This window comes from Pongo pygmaeus, chromosome 6 (assembly GCF_028885625.2).
Source record: "Pongo pygmaeus isolate AG05252 chromosome 6, NHGRI_mPonPyg2-v2.0_pri, whole genome shotgun sequence".
Lineage (NCBI taxonomy): Eukaryota > Metazoa > Chordata > Mammalia > Primates > Hominidae > Pongo > Pongo pygmaeus.
Window position 1 is genome coordinate 90,916,260 of NC_072379.2, and position 17,933 is coordinate 90,934,192.

At 34.7% G+C, this 17,933-nt stretch overlaps 1 protein-coding gene across 6 annotated transcripts in view; it reads right to left on the bottom strand.

The window, feature by feature from the left end:
* Positions 1-17,933, bottom strand: part of DMTF1 (cyclin D binding myb like transcription factor 1) — a 44,046-nt gene that overhangs the window by 13,686 nt on the left and 12,427 nt on the right. For 4 of the 6 annotated variants that reach the window (XM_054494064.2, XM_054494065.2, XM_054494063.1 and 1 more), the window contains 8 exons: positions 17,809-17,925; positions 16,256-16,378; positions 11,801-11,895; positions 9,223-9,337; positions 8,209-8,285; positions 2,967-3,124; positions 1,291-1,323; positions 295-404 (listed from right to left, as the gene is read on the bottom strand). In XM_054494064.2, the coding sequence (XP_054350039.1) occupies positions 295-404; positions 1,291-1,323; positions 2,967-3,124; positions 8,209-8,285; positions 9,223-9,337; positions 11,801-11,895; positions 16,256-16,378; positions 17,809-17,917 (820 nt within the window). In that variant the 5' untranslated portion in view covers positions 17,918-17,925. The remainder of the gene's footprint in view (positions 1-294; positions 405-1,290; positions 1,324-2,966; positions 3,125-8,208; positions 8,286-9,222; positions 9,338-11,800; positions 11,896-16,255; positions 16,379-17,808; positions 17,926-17,933) is intronic. The other 2 variants (XM_054494066.2, XM_063667654.1) reach the window with 1 other exon arrangement.

The window sequence follows — 17,933 nt, forward strand, 5'->3', positions numbered from 1 at the left end:
CTTTCTCAACTGGGGAAGTATTGAAATTGTTACAAAACTGAAACATGTTAGATCTGAATCATCTTGACACTAAGGTGATGTTGTGTCCCTGAAGACAATGTTACCTTATACAAAAACAAAGTAAAAGATTAGTTTGATATATCTAATAAGCTCAAGGAAAAGGAAGACTAGAATAAAGTCTGAACTAAGGTGAATGATCTAAATCACTCCCCCAGAGCAAAGAAAAGGCAGTATCCTAAGGGGCAGGAGGCTTAAGTGGTGACAAGAAAACGCTACCAGTAGCAGTCACAGTACCTGTGTTGCAAGTATCCTTCATCAGTCGGCACCGATCTTTGACAGAAGATGCACTTCTTCCTAGCGCCGCCCCTATTGTTGCCCAGTCATTGCCATGCTTTATCCGGAGCCTAAAACAAGAGTCTGCCAATCAGCATTTGGTTCAATTGTTTTCTCCCTTTTAATTTCATCATTTATTCTTCATTCTTCTTCTTCCCATTTGACTGGTTTGGAAGTTGTGGGCAGCAATACTTTGAGAGCCAAAGTTTGAAAGTGTGGCCTTTTTTTGGGGTCCACAGTTGTCTGTGGGTGAAAAAAAAACAGGCAGCAATTGCCTTTTTCCTGGGTCAGAGAAGAAATAAGTAACTTGGATATGTGTTCAAAAAAGACCAATTTCCCCTCAGGTTACTGACACAATCTCCCAGGCAAGCCCCAGACTTTCCCTTTTGAGCATATACCCAACAAACTCTTCTTTAGACATCTAAAGTTTCACAGGTCTTTATCATTATAAACAGAATCTACCTTCAAATTTTTTCATGATCCATACAATTCATTAAACCATACTTTAAGGTCTAACTTAATAAAGCAAAATTCTACTTCCTGAGATTCAATAGCCTTTGCAAGGTTAAGTCAGCCCAGATATTCACTGAAACATTTGCCAAGTCACCACTCTAAACCAAGCCATGTAGCACAACCCTGGTTTTGATCCTGGTATATAAATTCCCCAAATTTAGTCTTCAGGCCACCAAAAATGGCCCCTTAACCTTTTCTGGAACCCCTATTAGTGGTATGAGGAAGCATCTGGTGAATGGCATCAGGAGACCAGATTATACATTATGAGAATGGTTATTTTGTGCAAGTAATGGATTTGATGTGATCTTTTTAAGGCCAATCATGCTTAATAGCACAATTCAATTATACCAGTCTGCCAAAAACCTCTTGAAATTTTCAAAGTAAAACTTTTAAGGACGTAAGACATAAAAAATTAGAATTAATGAGAAAAACTTTAAAACTTACTCCTTGAGCTTCTCAATTTCTTCAGGTGTATATCTAGAAATTTAGAGAAATTTTTTAAAAATCAATTAAAACAATGAATGCTAAAAGCCTCAATAAAAATCAGAATTTCATTTAGGGAGCTGAATGTTAAGTCACTTAGCATATAATACTTTTAAAGTAACCCATTTTAAAGTGGATTAATAAAAGTTGAAAATAGGCAGGGTGCGGCTCACGCCTATAATCCCAGTACTTTGGGAGGCCAAAGCAGGCGGATCACTTGAGGCAAGGAGTTCGAGACCAGCCTGGCCAACATGGCAAAACCCCGTCTCTACCAAAAATAGAAAAATTAGCTGGTGGCGGGCGCCTGTAATCCCAGCTACTAGAGTGGCTGAGGCAGGAGAATAGCTTGAACTCACAAGGCAGAGGCTGCAGTGAGCCCAGATCATGCCCGCCACTGCACTCCAGCCTGGGCGACAGAGACTCTGTCTCAAAAAAAAAAAAAAAAAACAAAAAACAAAAAACACACACAAAACAGTTGAAAATAAATGCTTCTATTTTTATTTTTTTTAAACAGTAAATATTTTTAGTTATAATAAAGGTAAGGATTGTATAATTTTCTCTAGAAAAAGAATCAACATTTAAAACATACATTTGCTCCTATGCTGTCTAACGCTTCCTTTATTTCAAACTTAGATTTTGGCACTCTCAAATCATAACTATTCCAAAAAAACTTATGGGTGACATTGTAAACTAGAGCTAAAAAGAAAATCTACAGAAAATTCCCTCAAAGCACTGAACAAATTAAAATTATCTTCATTTCCTTTACCCAGGTATGGACATCTGACATACTCTTGCTCTTTATTACAGTAGACAAGTACTCAATACAGCCAATGTAATGTTCTTTTTAAAAATGTCCATTTAATAATTATGAAAGGCTGCTCACTTTATAACCATTTGTAATGCATGGAAAGTTTATGAATTGCTAACAAGTCATTTATGCTCCATTTAAAATTTTTTCTCTTTTTCCACTGTCACAAAAACATAATTTAATCCTCTTCAGCTTTCAAATGTACTTTCATTAGCAGGCTGCTGAAGAGCTAGAGAAAGAGCTCCACCATTAGCTCGGCAGTATCTAATAAGCCATACTACTGCCACCTAAAGTTTCCAAAGAGAAATTAAAAATATGTCAGTAACAGTATATAATCATTGCATTTGAAGAATCTTAATGATGCCTTCCCATAAATGCTACCTAAAACAGAAATCCATGCATTGTTTTCAGAAATGTAGTTCTTTTCCATTCTGGATTTAAAAAAAAAAAAAAAAAAGGCCACTGACCTAGGAATGCTATATTCTAAAAATAAATAGGAAAAATGTTACCAATAAATTTCAAGTTATTTTCACACTTCTTAAATCTTTAATCAAGTACTGTATTTTTTATGTTACTTTACTACAAAGCAGACTTTGACATATTAAGTAAGCCAAGTCTTAAATCTAACCTATATAAAGTGAATTAGATCCTAATTTCTAAAAGAGGCTTTAATAATAAGGTTTCACCATATTCACAACATGGACCTGGAGGATAAAAATATTAACAATTAATACCCTGACTATATTTCTTTTTTTTTTTTAAAAATGGACAGTTCCTCAAATATTTCCCCTAATTACATTAAAACATGCAGCATTACAAGTTCTCATACTTTCCCACATGGTTTCTGTCATCATACATGCGAAGCACTCTTCTATAAACTGCAAACAAAGGCCGGTTCAGACCCCATGCTATAGTCCTGTAGAAATCTTTTCTTTCATCTTTTGACATCTCAAAGATGATTTCTGTAGCATCTTTTATTCCGCGTGCCTAAATGGGTTACATTTCTTTGATTTAGGGATTTCTGATAAAATGCATATGGATATACTATGCTTTTAAAATTTGTTTTAATGTTAAAGGTCATCAATGGCATTTAGAAAAATAATATATCACTAATTCATTAATAAATCAAATATAAACTTTTAAGATGTTGCAAGAGATACAAAAGTGACACTTAAATGTTCCAAGAATAAACTATCAAATTCCATAAATTCAATTTCCATCAACTCTTTTAAAATTATAAAAAGTTAAAAATGATCTAAAGAAAGCAAAAGGAAATCACAAGAGCAAAATCAATGAAATCCAGAATCAAAGCATAGAAAGGATAAACTAATCTAGAAATTGGTTCTTTGAAAACATCCATTAAGATTAATAAAACTTGAAATGATTAAAGTTCTGTCAAAATTTAAAAGACACAAACAGTATTAGAAATGGAAAAATGAGGCCTAAATAGAGATGCTGCAGAGATTAGACCATTAACAGAAATGAACAATTTTATGGTAATAAATTTAAATGTTGGTAAAATGAATCAATTCCTAGAAGACAACAAACATCAACTTACCAAAACTGACTCTGGAAGAGACAGAAAATCGAATAGGCACAGACCATCAAGAAAATCTAGTCAGTTATTAAATAATATTCTCATAATAAAAACACTAGGCCCACATGACATAGATGACATTATAGGTAAATCCTACCAAATAGACACATAATCCTGTTCTTAAACTATTCAAAAGTTAAAAAAAAAAAAAAAAAAAAGTGGGTACATTTCTTTGCTTATTTTATCAGGCTAGCATAACCTTAATAGTGAAACCAGAGGAGGGCAGTTTCAGAAAAGAATTTTCAGGTCAAACTCATTCACTAACATAGATATCCTAATAATATTTTAGCACACTGAACCCAGCAATGCATAAAAACATTAGTATGTCCAGGTAAAAAAGTGATTTTATCCCAGGAATACAAGTTTGTGTTAATTTCAGGAAAACTATTAATGTAATTAATCACATCAGCAGATTTATGGAAAAAATGTAAAATCTCAACAGACGTGGGAAAAACATTCATAAAATTCAATATTCATATGTCTTACCAAATTAGGATTCACTGATAATCAGATTTTTTAAAAAACCAAAATTATAAAGATTAGAAAAGATGAATCACTTGTGATATATATGTAGAAACCCAAAAATCTATGAAAAAAAAATGTTACATTTTTTTATGGAAAAAATGTAAAATCTCAACAGACGTGGGAAAAACATTCATAAAATTCAATATTCATATGTCTTACCAAATTAGGATTCACTGATAATCAGATTTTTTAAAAAATCAAAATTATAAAGATTAGAAAAGATGAATCACTTGTGATATATGTGTAGAAACCCAAAAATCTATGAAAAAAAATATGTTACTTTAAAAAAGAACTAATTTTAGCAAGGTTGCTAGATACAAAATCAAAATGCAGTTATTTGCATTTCTACACAAAGTTTACATAATATTTTAAAAAGTTCCCACACAGCGTCAAAATTAAGAGCATCAGAACTTAGGCAAGTTATCAATGTCTTTTATGGAGGAAAATATAAAACTTGATACTGAAGAGGAACTAACTAAATGAAGTTATACCATGTTCTTAAACAGGAAGATGACATACTGTGAAGATATTAATTCCCCCCAAATTGATGTACAAATTCAATGCTATCCAATAAAAACTCCATTTGAGTGTTTCACTCTCTGTAAGCTGATTCTAAATTTATAACAAAAGAGCAAAGGGCCAAAAACAGCCACGATATTTATGAAGAGGCTTGCCCCATCAGATATTGGGATTTCTGAAGACAGCGCTGTACTGGTTTAAGTATCAACAAACAAAACCTGAAAACAAGTTAGAAAACCTAGAAACAAATTTGTGGCAGCTTGATTTAGAACAGAATGGACACTGTAAATTAGGAATTAGACATCTATACAGAAAGAGATACAACTGAAATTATAACTCACACCTACAGCAATGAAATGCAGAATTATAAAACTTTTACAAGATAATGTGAGAATGTCTTCATGCCCTTGAGGCAGGGAATGATTTCTTAAACAAGCAAGCATGCATGCAAAACAAACAAAAAAGATGATATATTTGATATTGCAGTTAAAAATCTTTTCTCATCAAATGACACTTAACGAGGAGGAAAAGACAGGCCACTAAATTGGGACAAGGTATCTGTAATACAAATAACCAAGAAACCATTAGTACCCAGCATACATTAAGAAAGTCTAAGTTAAACTCCACAGAAAAACTGGTAAAATAGTTAACTCCACAGAAAAACTGGTGAAAGACACAAACAGGAATTTCAAAGAAGAAACACAAATAGCCAATAAGCATATCAAAATGTTATCAGAGAAATAAATTAAAACCATAATTAACACCCACTAGATTTGTACAAATGAATAACAAAAAACTAAAAAGAACCCAAATGACCATTAACTGTGAAATGGGTAACTTGCACATTTGCACAATGAAATACACCTAAATAAAAGGGTAAGGATATTAAAATAATACTGAGTTACAGAATATCCAGAGAATGAATCTATTTATATAAATTTCAAAAACAGGTGAAATCACAGTGTATGCATTTTATACACTTTTGAATGTATGAAACTTCACAGCAAAAAATTTCTAAATTTTAGAATGGTTTCTAAAATTCTTTCAATTATGCAATTCCAATTTTGCCAATGATTAAACCTAAATATTTACTGAGCTACTACATGCAAGCACACTGTGTTGCAGGATGACCACAGAGTGAGATGAAAGATTCTTCTGCCGCCACACTCCTTGCCCTTTTTCTTGCTTGTAGAAGTTACTTGCATTTATCCTTTTAACCCAAATATGAAACATATGACACCCAATTAATTGGAATTCTCTGAAGTTTAAAACTAGCTCTACAGAAGTCTTAGAAGAGCACCACATAATAAAAGCTATGGTCAAAAACCAAAATTGAACAAATTATCTTTTTCCAAGATAATCTTTTGGACATTTCCTATTTCTGCCAATCTGATCATCATTCTCCCAATCACTTAAAATAAAAACTCTTAAGTTGTTCTAACTCCTTTTCCTTCTTTCCCAACATTCAGTTCAGGCATCCTTGCAGATACTTGGTTATCTGCCCTTTCCCTACCAATTCTATTTCTACCACTGTAGTTTAAGTCCTTTGCCACAATCAGTTGGTCTACTGAAACAGTCCTCTAAATGGTCTCAAATCCTACTCACACTCCTGCCCATTAACATTAACTTGGAAGGGTCCTTGGAGATCATCTACTTCAATCCCCTAGACAAGAAACCAGCTTAATTCTCAAAGTTCAGTGTTCCTTAGCACTGATTACTGCTTTATCTAAACTATTAGCATTTTCCAGGTTTAACTAAAGCATATGTGACTACAGGACAACTGAAATACACTTCTGGATTCATTTTCAATGGCCACTGTATTTCTGTTTCTCTTAAAACAACAAACATGGTGGAAGGATCTCATTTATTAGTGAAGAATTAGGGTTTTAAAATTCTGTATTTCAAAAAGCTTAGCTTGGGAAAGTTGCAGTTAAAATTAAACTTAAAAATGTGGACCTTCTAGGCAGCACTGCATTTCTACATTAGTGTAGAGTGGAAAATAGTAAGCAGTCAATATATCAAACGATAGGAGAATGGTTAAACACTGTATACCATCCTTCCCCAAATGATGCTGATGATCTACATTTTAGACATAACACTATTTGAATCTAACTCCATTACAGAGATGGCCAGCAAGTCTCTGGAAAGATTTCCTTGAGAATACAGATTTACCCCACCAATTTCTTACTCAACTAAACTACTAGCTTTTCTTAAACCCTTTAATGCTTCTCATCCCTTATAAGATAAAGTTCAAATTCTTTGGCATGGACTTCAGAGCCCAGTTTTCCAGAGGCTATTTATCTTAGTTCAAGGTAAAGGGGTTAATTTCATGTGTGTTGGTTTTGATCTTTGATTTCTTGCTGCTTCAGCATGTATTCATGCAGTTCCCTCAAGTTCTACTCTAGCCCAAGTTCTATCCTTTAAGACAGCTCAAATCCTTTCTCTTCCAAAATTTTCCATAACTGCTCTAAAAACTCTTCTCTCTGTAATCCTGTACAGAATTCACATGTATCATTCACATGATACCAGGCTTTCTATCACTCTTCACCTGTTTCCAGTCTGCCCAAATGGATCACTGACTTCAAAAGCAAACACTGTTAAAGCAATCCATGCCTTAACACAATCCAAAGCCTTAAAAATACTGTGTTCAAAAGACATTTAATGAAGAGTACTAAGCTAACAAGAAATAAACCTGAATAAGAAAATAAACGAAATATTTGATTTTTTTAAAAGGTAAGGACTACTACGACATCAAAAATTCATTCAAAGATGCATACCTTAGCCGGGAGTGGTGGCTCATGCCTGTAATACCAACATTTTGGGAGGCCAAGATGGGCGGATCACCTGAGGTCAGCAGTTTGCGGCCAGCCTGGCCAACATGGTGAAACCCTGTCTCTACTAAAAATACAAAAATTAGCCGGGCGTGGTGGTGCATGCCTGTAATCCCAGCTACTCAGGAGGCTGAGGCAGGAGAATAGCTGGAGCCCAAGAGACGGAGGTTGCAGTGAGCTGAGACTGTGCCACTGTACTCCAGCCTGGGCAACAGAGCAAGACTGTCTCAAAAAAAAAAAAAAAAAAAAAACAAAACAAAAAAAAACAAAGATGCATACCTTAAGCTTTAAACAATATAAATTAAACTCTTTAGGCTTCTTGAAAAGATAAGGCTTTAAAATGCTGAGAGGCTACTAAGATTTTATCTAAACTTTAGGGTGGTAACTAAAGCAGTAAAGCTATTTTAAACTGAGAATTCAAAATATTATTGTACTATAATAATGTATTTTAGAATTATTCAGCTACAACATGTTAGCCATTACAAAAATCCATTACAAAAATAAGTAAAAAGCTCCTAATAAGTGCATACAACATGCTGTGTTGATATTTTTGCAATTGGCAATAAATTAGTGAAACATAAAAATATGCCATAAGATACCTTCAGATAGCGTTCAATATTGTTCATCAAAATATCAATTTCTTCCTTGGACCACATCCCCTGCTTCCATTTATGTCCTTTAAAAGAAAACAAGTAATGTTATAAAAAATGTTACTCCTTGAAAGAAATAAAACACCAAAGATTTCCTTTGTGATTAAATTATAGTTGGGGATAAAATTTAGCTAATTTCATTTCTCATTCCTCTGAAATCTGAAAGGTCTCTAAGTAAACTTGCTTTTGTAACTTCTCCGCTAGAATACATTTATTTGACCCTACTAAAAAAAGACAATGGTTATTAAAAGATTTTAAAAAATATTACCTCTCTTAGCCTTTCAACAATATAGAACGGCTAAAAAGAAAAAGAAACTTAAAAAAAGCCAAACATGTTCAAAACTTTTTGAAAAATTTCTCCAGTGAAAATTTTATGGGCAAAAAGAACATATACAAAAACTCCAGGGCAAGGTAAATATTGAATACCAAGTGAATAATGTATTCTTAATGAGTATTTACTATACAGTGGTTGAAAATTATTTACGTTTTTCTGCTTCCTTTCTGTACTTCAGAGTGGCACAGACACAACCCTCACTTTTTTGTAGCACCTTCCCCAGCTATGCTTGAGCATAGCCAACACTATAAACACTGTTACCTTGAGCCTCTAAGCTGCTTATCAGACCAAAGTTAGCAGACCCTTGAAAAGGCTTGACTTCCTACTCTCATAAGCAATAACTATATTGTCTTAAATGCCACCACTATGCATTTGTTCAAAAATTAACAAGACAAAATTTACTTCAAATCAGAAGGAGAAAAATAATTATTAATTACTGAAAAACAAATGGTGGTTTCATAACCTTAACTCAAAGTCATTTGGGGCCAAATTTAATTCAGTTAGAAAAGCTCAATTACTCTAACTGCTCAATCCCATTGATGAAGGTCCAACTCAGAATCCTGATGACTATAAGCCCTTTCTATCTCCACTTTTTTTCACTAGGCACTAAAATTCACAGTGTATCTTACCTTTATTAGTCAGAGAATCCTTATCTTCTTTAGTTGTAAACCATGCTTGGCTAACTGCTGAAACTTCCTCATTACCCAAGGGAGATATTTCATCTAGTTGCTCATTCTGCAAAATCTTGAAAAGGTAAAAGTAAAAAAAAAAAAACAAAAAAAAAACGGCAGCTTGATTTAATGCCCAACTGGATTCATCTTTGTAATGCTAAGCATTATAAAACTTAAATATAGTCATACGGAATTCACTTGTTTTAGATATAGTAAAAATATATTCAATTTACAAAAAAATATTTCTTGCTGTTTTTATTATCGCAGTATGAAAACAAAATTATATGCATCAACACAATATGACTTTCATTTAAGCAATTAAATGTACTATTGGCTTCAGTTTTATATAAAATGGGCCAAGAGTCCATTAAGTATTTAAATCAACATAGAATATTCAGGGAAATTTAAATATTTACACATGTAAATGAGCTCAATAATATACAATATACAGTTGTTATCTGTTCTAGATAGGAAAATGGAAGTCCTAGGGTTGGGTGTTATGATTTGTTAATGCCCTCAGAGATAAGCTTGCTGCCTAAATCACCAATAATGTCATCTCTTAACTTAAAATATTAACAGGCTCAATCGTAAGTCATTATTGCAAAATCATGGTCCGCTTATTGTTTTCTGACAACTTTGCTTTAGCCAACCTCTAGAGCCTTATTAATGCACCTTTCTCTCAAAGAACTGTATGGTACTACTTATTCTTAATGCAGCTAAGTCTTCTGTGCAACCACCACTAGCTGTATTTTCAGTTACAAGCATATCTAATCTAACAAACTCTGCAGGGGAAAAAAGCTGCCTTCCGCAGAGTTGACCCTGGCCTACAGAGAACCGTAATGTAAATGAGGAAGACCTGGCAACAGTGCTACTGTATGAGGTATTAGCCTATCATAGGCAGAAGAAGGGAAGAGTCACGTGTTTAGTGACCACTCAACCCAATTTCAGTCTCTGGGCTAAAAAAAAACTAAGCAATGTCACCGGCTGAAGGTAAATCCTAAGAAGGATTGGATTACTACTTCTTGAATAAACAGAAACTGAACTTCTAATATGAAGAGAAATTGAAACCCATCTCTCTTGGAAAGAGATAAGTTGTCCTCATCTCTCCTGGAAAGAGGTAGTACGCTGTCAGTGGACAACCAAGGTACAATTAGGAGAAAAGCCACATTTCTATTGTTGCCTATTACTTTACTTTTATACCTGGTGGTAATACACATAGTGTGTTTATGAAAGTGTTTTTGAATCCGTGGGCAAAAAGCTGGAAATCACTGGAACAAGTGTGAATAAGTTTTAAAGCCCTCTATTTATGTCACACTTTTTGATTTTTTAAATCAAGAGGGACTTGTATAAAGCTAAGAATTGAGACAGACTATATGTGTCTAAGGCTTCTTATATTCTGAAGATCACAATTTTTATAAGATTTGATCCTAGAGTTATACATCAGTAAAGAGTGTAACAGAGAGCTATCAAAAGACCTTGATACATACAATACTCACTTTTAAGAACTATAATGTAGAAAATGCTCTTAAATTATCTTCTCTTAATCAGTAGGATATGAGAATCAAATCACCATTTCTCAAAGTATGTCTATATAGCACAGCCCATTCCATGAACCTTAGGAATAAGTCTGTTACGCTGATTAACCACTATTTGGGGGCAAACATTTAATGCCTTATGGCTCAAATTTTCCCTCAAATGAGCAAATAATTCTTAAGCAGTAGCAGTAGTATTCAACACTGTCAATAAAATGAGTTTAGTGAGTACAACAGCAGGAGACTCAGGTACCTTGAAGGGTACCTATCTATACATGATATATAAATATTAAAAAGTCTTACAGTATTTTACCTCCATTTTTCACTACTTTATGCATCTATCAAGTTTACTCAGCTTTATTTAGTATGCTGTTGCTTTTAAAATGAAGCTTTTATGAGTTGGTTGCAGGATTTCATGCCTATAATATATATATAAGGCTTAGAAATCTAAAATATTCAGCCCACTGAAGACCTCTTGCAACCACAAAGTACTATATACATAGGGACTTTTAATATAATACAAAGTACTATATACATAGGGACTTTTTCAAGCTAGTCTCATCACTGGAAGGAGACACAGTACATTAACTACCAAACTATGTCAAAATAGCTGCACCTGGTTTACAGCAAAGATACAGTAAGAATCAGACTATTTCTGAAGGGGTTTTTAACTATGCTGACTTTCAGTTCACATCTTGTCCATTTTGTGTCTAAAGTTAATCTTATTAAACAAATATTAGAAATTATTATGAAAAGTTTTTTGTTCACTGAAATGGTGATAACAAACCAAGAGGCTAAATATTAAATTATAATTCATTAACTCTTTGGCAGTAATCAAAACAAAAAAACTTTGTAATTTGTTTCATAATAAGGGCTAAACCTGGGCACAGTGGCATGTGCCAGTAGTCTTCGCTACTTGGGAGGCTGAGGTTTCTCATCATTTTATCACCTAAGCAATGTGTAAAGCATCATCCTCCTGGGGCCAGTTAAAAGATTTACTATACCTGTATCTGTGTCACAGTCCCCTCAGTAACCTCATCATCTGCTACCTCTGTGGTCGCAGTCATGGTCACCTCAAAGCTCTGGTCATTTTCTGAAACTTCAAGAAAAGGAAACGTTCATCTCCAGAATAATAATGGCAAGTTCTAATTATTCTAAAAATATCCATGGGAAAAAAAACATGATCATCTAATTTCCTAACACACTCCTTGTTAATACATCTTCACATGTATATATTCGCTTGCTTAATAATACTTAATGTGCACCTAATTCATAGTAGATATTGCTGTGGGTGCTGGGGATATAGCAGTGAGCAAGGGAAACAAAAATCCTTTCTTCATGGAGCCTGTATTCTAGTGGGGAAAGACACAAAATGGACAAGATACTACGTTGGATGGTGATTAGTAGTGAGAAGAAACCTAACAGGAAAGGGAATGTGTTGGGGTGGAGGACAGTATTGAAATTTTATATAGGAGGCTAGGAAAAGTGACCAAGACTTGGAACAAGTGAGGATGGAAGCTAGTTTTGCAGGTATCTCAAGGAAGAGCATTTCAAGGAGAGCCAAGTGCAAAGGCTCTGAGACAGGGCATGCTTGGAGTGTTCATGAGAATAGCAAGGAGGCCAGTGTAGCTAAAGCAGACTAAACAAGAACAGTAGGAGATTGTATAGGGCCTTGTAAGCCAAAAGGTTTTGGTTTTAACTCTTAGGTGGGAAACGACTGGAAGATTTTGAATAGAGGAATAATATAATCTTTTATTTTAAAAGGCTCACTCTGGCTGCTGTAAGAAAAACAGTCTGAAGGGCAAATGCAAAAAAGATAGGTTGGTGGCTTGGACTAGGGTGAAGGCAAGTGAGAGTGGCTGGTAGTTCAAATTGTGAATGTATTTTGGATGGCAGAGCCACTATGATTTGTAGACAGAGATGCAAGGGACTGAAGAGCCAAGGATAACATTAAATTTTTTTTTTTTTAAATCAAAACTACTGGAAGAATACACCTGCTACTAATTAGTAGGAGAAGATTGCAAAAGAAACAAATTTAAGGATTCAGGAAGTTATAGAACCTCTGCTTTAAACACATTAGTTTGAGACAACTGCTAAATATTTAAAGAATGAGAAGTCTGGTCTGGAATAAATCTGGTAGTTAACACCAGATAGTATTTAAAACCTTGAGTTGAGATCACCTAAAAAGTGAGTAAAGAAATCAAAGAAGCAATCTAAGGACTTAGTCCTGGGGTGCTCCACATTTAGAGGTTCTGGTGACATGGAAAAGTCAGCAGTGAAGACTGAGAAGAAATGGACAGAAAAATAGAAAACCAGAGGAATGTTTTCTACAGGCCAAGTGAAAACGTTTCAGGGAGGAGGGAGTAATAAATATTGTCAAAAGTTGCCAACAGATCAAGTAACGCAAACACTAAAAAAGTGACCATTGAATTTGGCAACAAGGTCTTTGGAGAGCTGGGAAAAACAGTTCAGTTAAGGGATGAAAGCTTGACTGGAGTAAGTTTAAGGAAAAATGGGGAAAGGAAATGAAGGCAAATATAGGCAATTTTCAAGGTATTCTGCTCTAAAGGCAAGGAGGAAAATTGAGTAAGAACCAAAAGTGAGCTAAAGGAACTTTTTATTTATTTTTTTGACAGGATCTTGTTCTGTTGCCCAGGCCGGAGTGCTGTGGCACACTCACAGCTTACTGCAGCCTCAACCTCCCAGGCTCAAGCAATTCTCCCATCTCAGCCTTCCTAGCAGCTGAGATTACAGGCGTGCACCACCACACCCGGCTAATTTTTGTATTCTTTGTAGAGACAGAGTTTTGCCTTGTTGCCCAGGCTGGTCTCAAACCCCTGGGCTCAAGCAAACTGCCTGCCTCTGCCCTGCAAAGTGCTAGGATTATAGGCATGAGCCACCACGCCTGACTAGGGACTTTTTAAAGAAAAATAACAGTATGTTTGTGATACTGTGGGAATGACTCAGTAGAAGAAACACTGGTGATACAGAAGAGACAAAATAATTATTGGAACAATGTCCTTGAGTAGGTAAAGGGGATGAAATCAAGTAAATGGAAGGGTGGGCCTAAGATAGGACAACAAATATATGGATGGACACAGATGCAGGTAGGTATGTATCTGTGGTAGTGGGAATTTGTAGAAATTATTTTCTGGTTACTTCCATTTTCTTTGTGAAGAGGGAATAGGGTTATCAGCTCAGAGTAAAAAGGTGGAAAAGGTATTTGCAAGTTTCGGGATAAATCAAACAGTCATCTCAGAGTGGGAAAAAGAACACTAGAGAGCTGTTGTTACTGGTGGTCAGCATTATGAGCCCACTTCAGGTTAATGATCAGGAATTAGAGTGAGAATAGTCAGCCTGCTTGTGCCATTTTTCTCTAATACTTTTCAATTAGCTGCACTGGTACAGACATAAACAGGCAAAGATAGATTTAGACAGTTATGTTTTCACCAAATAAGTGACAGAAAAAAAAGGACTTGGTGAATGCAAGACAGTGATTATAATGATTAACCATAAAAGTAAAACAGGGTAAAAAGGAACGAAAGGATACAAGTAGAGAAGGAACAATGAAAACGTAATAGGATCAATGGGGCCCAGTGAGGCAAAAGACTACACGAGTTAGAGTCCTACAGCAAGTGAGCTGGAAAGACAGAAGTAGTGGTAGGAAAACAGAAAGTCTGAAATAGATCACAAATGGACTCTAGTAATAGGTAAGAGTGGTAAAGGGAGTAATAAATGGAGAACAAAAGGAATAAGAGGCTAAGGTACTGAAAGAATCATCTAGACGAATACTGTAATCACTATATAGTTACAACGATAAATAGGAAATGGGATAAATGTAGTGGCAGATGACTACAAAAAGAAGTGGTGAGTTAGAATGATTAATATGAGAGTCAGGCTGATGCTATGAGGATTTTTACGATCCAGACAGATAAACTTTATCAGTCTTATTGCTAAACATTAGGCTCCAGTGTGTCTTCCATATGTGATGATGCCATGACCCAACATTAAGCAGCTCATGTGCTTTCATGTCAACATACCTCTATTATCTGAAGCTAAGTGAACAGCGCCATGAAGGATTTGGTTTACCACCATAAAATAAAACTAATACCAGTGTAGTTTGAACCTACAATCATGAACAAGGCATTGCACTTTAACAAAACGAATTGGTTGAAGTCAATTTATATCAAAATAGCCACTCAAAAATTCTAGCTTAGAAAATATTTAGGATTACATCTGTACAGATAGGCCAATTAAGTTTTAGAATTGAATCACAACATAATGATAGTCAAATTAGCAAAGATTTTTAAAAAACATAGGAATCATCAGGAAGAAAGAATATTTAATTAGAAATGTTATGCTTGTTTATGCCACAACTGGAAGCAATATTAACACTGTTTTTCAATTAACTCTTATAGTAAACTAAAAGTTTTTCTGTTCAATTTAGCAAGCAATTAACTCTAAATTCAGAGTACATATCTACTTGTTAAGATATGATTTTCCATTCTGAAAACCTAGTCTTGCTTTTTCAAAAGATGAAGATGTGATTTTGCCTGATGCTGAGTGTAAAATCAAAGTTCTCAGCTATGGCAAAACCCTCCTTTGTGCTAAGAGTGCCAACAGCCATGTGTTCCATCCCCATTGCCATGGACTAAAGCATCTTCCTCAACACTGCACACTCTTTACTAAGCAAATCAGAAATACAACCTAATGTTGCAGTTGGTATGCTGTCTTGTGCCAACAGTACTGCACTTGAAATATTATACCTCCTATAGAAGCCAGTCTACTCTAAATGATCTTGAAATAGAAACACATTAAGAACTTTCTCAGTAAGAATAAACTAATTAGGCTTCTAACTTTCACGTTGTCATATAGCATACTGAAGAGGCAATATGGCATTGGGGTTAAGAGTATGTACTACAGGAACCAGAATGCCTAGATATGCTCTTAGCCAAGTTATTATAATTTTCTGTGTCTCAGTTTCCTGACTTATAAAATAGGAATAACAATATTAGTACCTATTGTAAAGCATGCTTTCTTCTCAATGAGGGCAAATATGGTTCTTGGGGTGGGGGGAAATGCACGTGACAAACAATTTTATTATCTTTATGAACAAAGCAAGGAAATACAAACAGTACATTAAGAAATACAAGCTATTTTTGAGGACATATTGTACTTCTCATGAAAAGTACAATCAGGAAAAAAAAAGTCTAAAAAGGCTCCTTGTGGGGCAATTGAAAAAAAAAGGTTGGGAAGATTAAAGTAGGCAATATACGTAAAAGTATTTAACGATATGCCTGGCACATAGTATTTATTGTTAGCTAAAAAGAGGTGTTTCGACTAAATGAAGAAAAAAGCAGTAAAAGTCCAAGTCTATTAGAAATGCCAACTGAATGTCTTGGAAGCTAAACTTTGATTTTAAAAGGGAACTCTATGGCTCTTAATACGTAGTGACTTACGTGGAAGTGCAACAACTGATATGCAAGGAGTAGAATCATCAATACTCTGATCATCCTCAGAGGACAAACAAAGCCTTTTATGTGGAGGTTCAATACTATCTTCTGAGTCTATTTCATCCGCTTCTAATGGAAGAAAACAAACAAACAAAAATCTCAAAAATTTCAAACCAATGAGGGAAAACAAAATCTCTAAAATAGCTCTACAATTTTCTTATCTATTAAAAAAATTTTCTTACCAATTTACTCATTTAACTAAACCTAGTTGTGCAAACAGGATTCAAAAGGACACTGCCTTTCTATGCCTACTGCAGTATTCAACTCCTGAAGGCGGTGTCTTAAACTTGAAAGGGAAGGGAAGCCTGGGGAAAACTGCTATCTCTCTTGGCAGTAGAAGCAATATGTGCAATGACATGGACGTATGAGAAGCTTAAGGTATAGGTATGTTAGGAAAATAGTGTGATCTGCTGGAACACAGGTATATGAAATGCGGCAGGAGGTAAGACTATGAGGAAAGCAGAAATGACTGGAGGCCTATGGGCCAAATTAAAGAACCTGTACTATATTCTAAAAACCTTGGGAAGCTTTATGCTGTTAAATGTATCAGGAACAATTTCATCAGCTGCTTGAAAGATGAATTATAGGTAGGACATTGGTTAAAAGGCTATTAGAGCTACCTAGATGAGAAATGAGAAACTGAACTAACAAAGGCGGGCTTGAAACAGAGAGGATGCAATGGATTTAAAAAACATAATACTATCAAGAAGTCTTCAAATGAAATGATGTAGGCAATGAGAGAAATAATTTATTCCCTACCACATTCATGATCTGGACACTAAGTAATGAAATTCACAGAGAAAGGAAAAAAGAGAACTAGGTTTAGGAAGTACATGTAAGGATTGTTTGGGACGTATGAAACTTAAGATGCCTATGAGAAGCACAGAGAATTCTGTATAAAGACAGAGTCTGAGTCATCTTTATAGGTAGGTGCTACTTAAAATCCTAAGTTTGAATTAAATAACCTATGAATTATGTACAGAGTGAGAAGAGAAGACAGAACCTAGGTTGAGTAAAGATGAACTTAAGAGCGCAATAAATAAATGACATAAATAATGAGCAAGTAGAGGAGTAACAACAAAATTATCAGATGGAAGGCTATTGAATCTTAATTCATTGTAGATCAGCATATTAAGTCATATTGAAATGATTGTGTACAATTCTTTAACACAGTTTCTAACAAAAAAGTCTACTTGCACTGAGGAATAATTCTACATTTTCTAATGTATTAAATATGTTGCTGGTACCAATTAGTATAAAAAAATAAGTATATATTATAGTTATTCCATCATTACCTTTGGGGGCTCAACAGATCCTATTTATAACATAGCAACAAGATTGACAAAAACTAACATTTATGTTAAAGAGATAATCTCCTTTTCTACTGTGCAGCCTAAACTCATAGGCACCTAGACCCCTATTTGGGCAATAGGGGTCAAAAGTGACATGGAATTCATAAATTCAGAGAGTCAGAATTATATGTCAGCAAGTTCTCCTACCATTCTGAGGGCAGTGAAGAATGAGATTCCCTTCTGTGTCCTGAGTCAAAGTCACAGAGTTCACAGTTTCTACTGTTACTGTGTCAGTATCCTCTTCCACTGTGCTCATACTCAAATCTGTACAA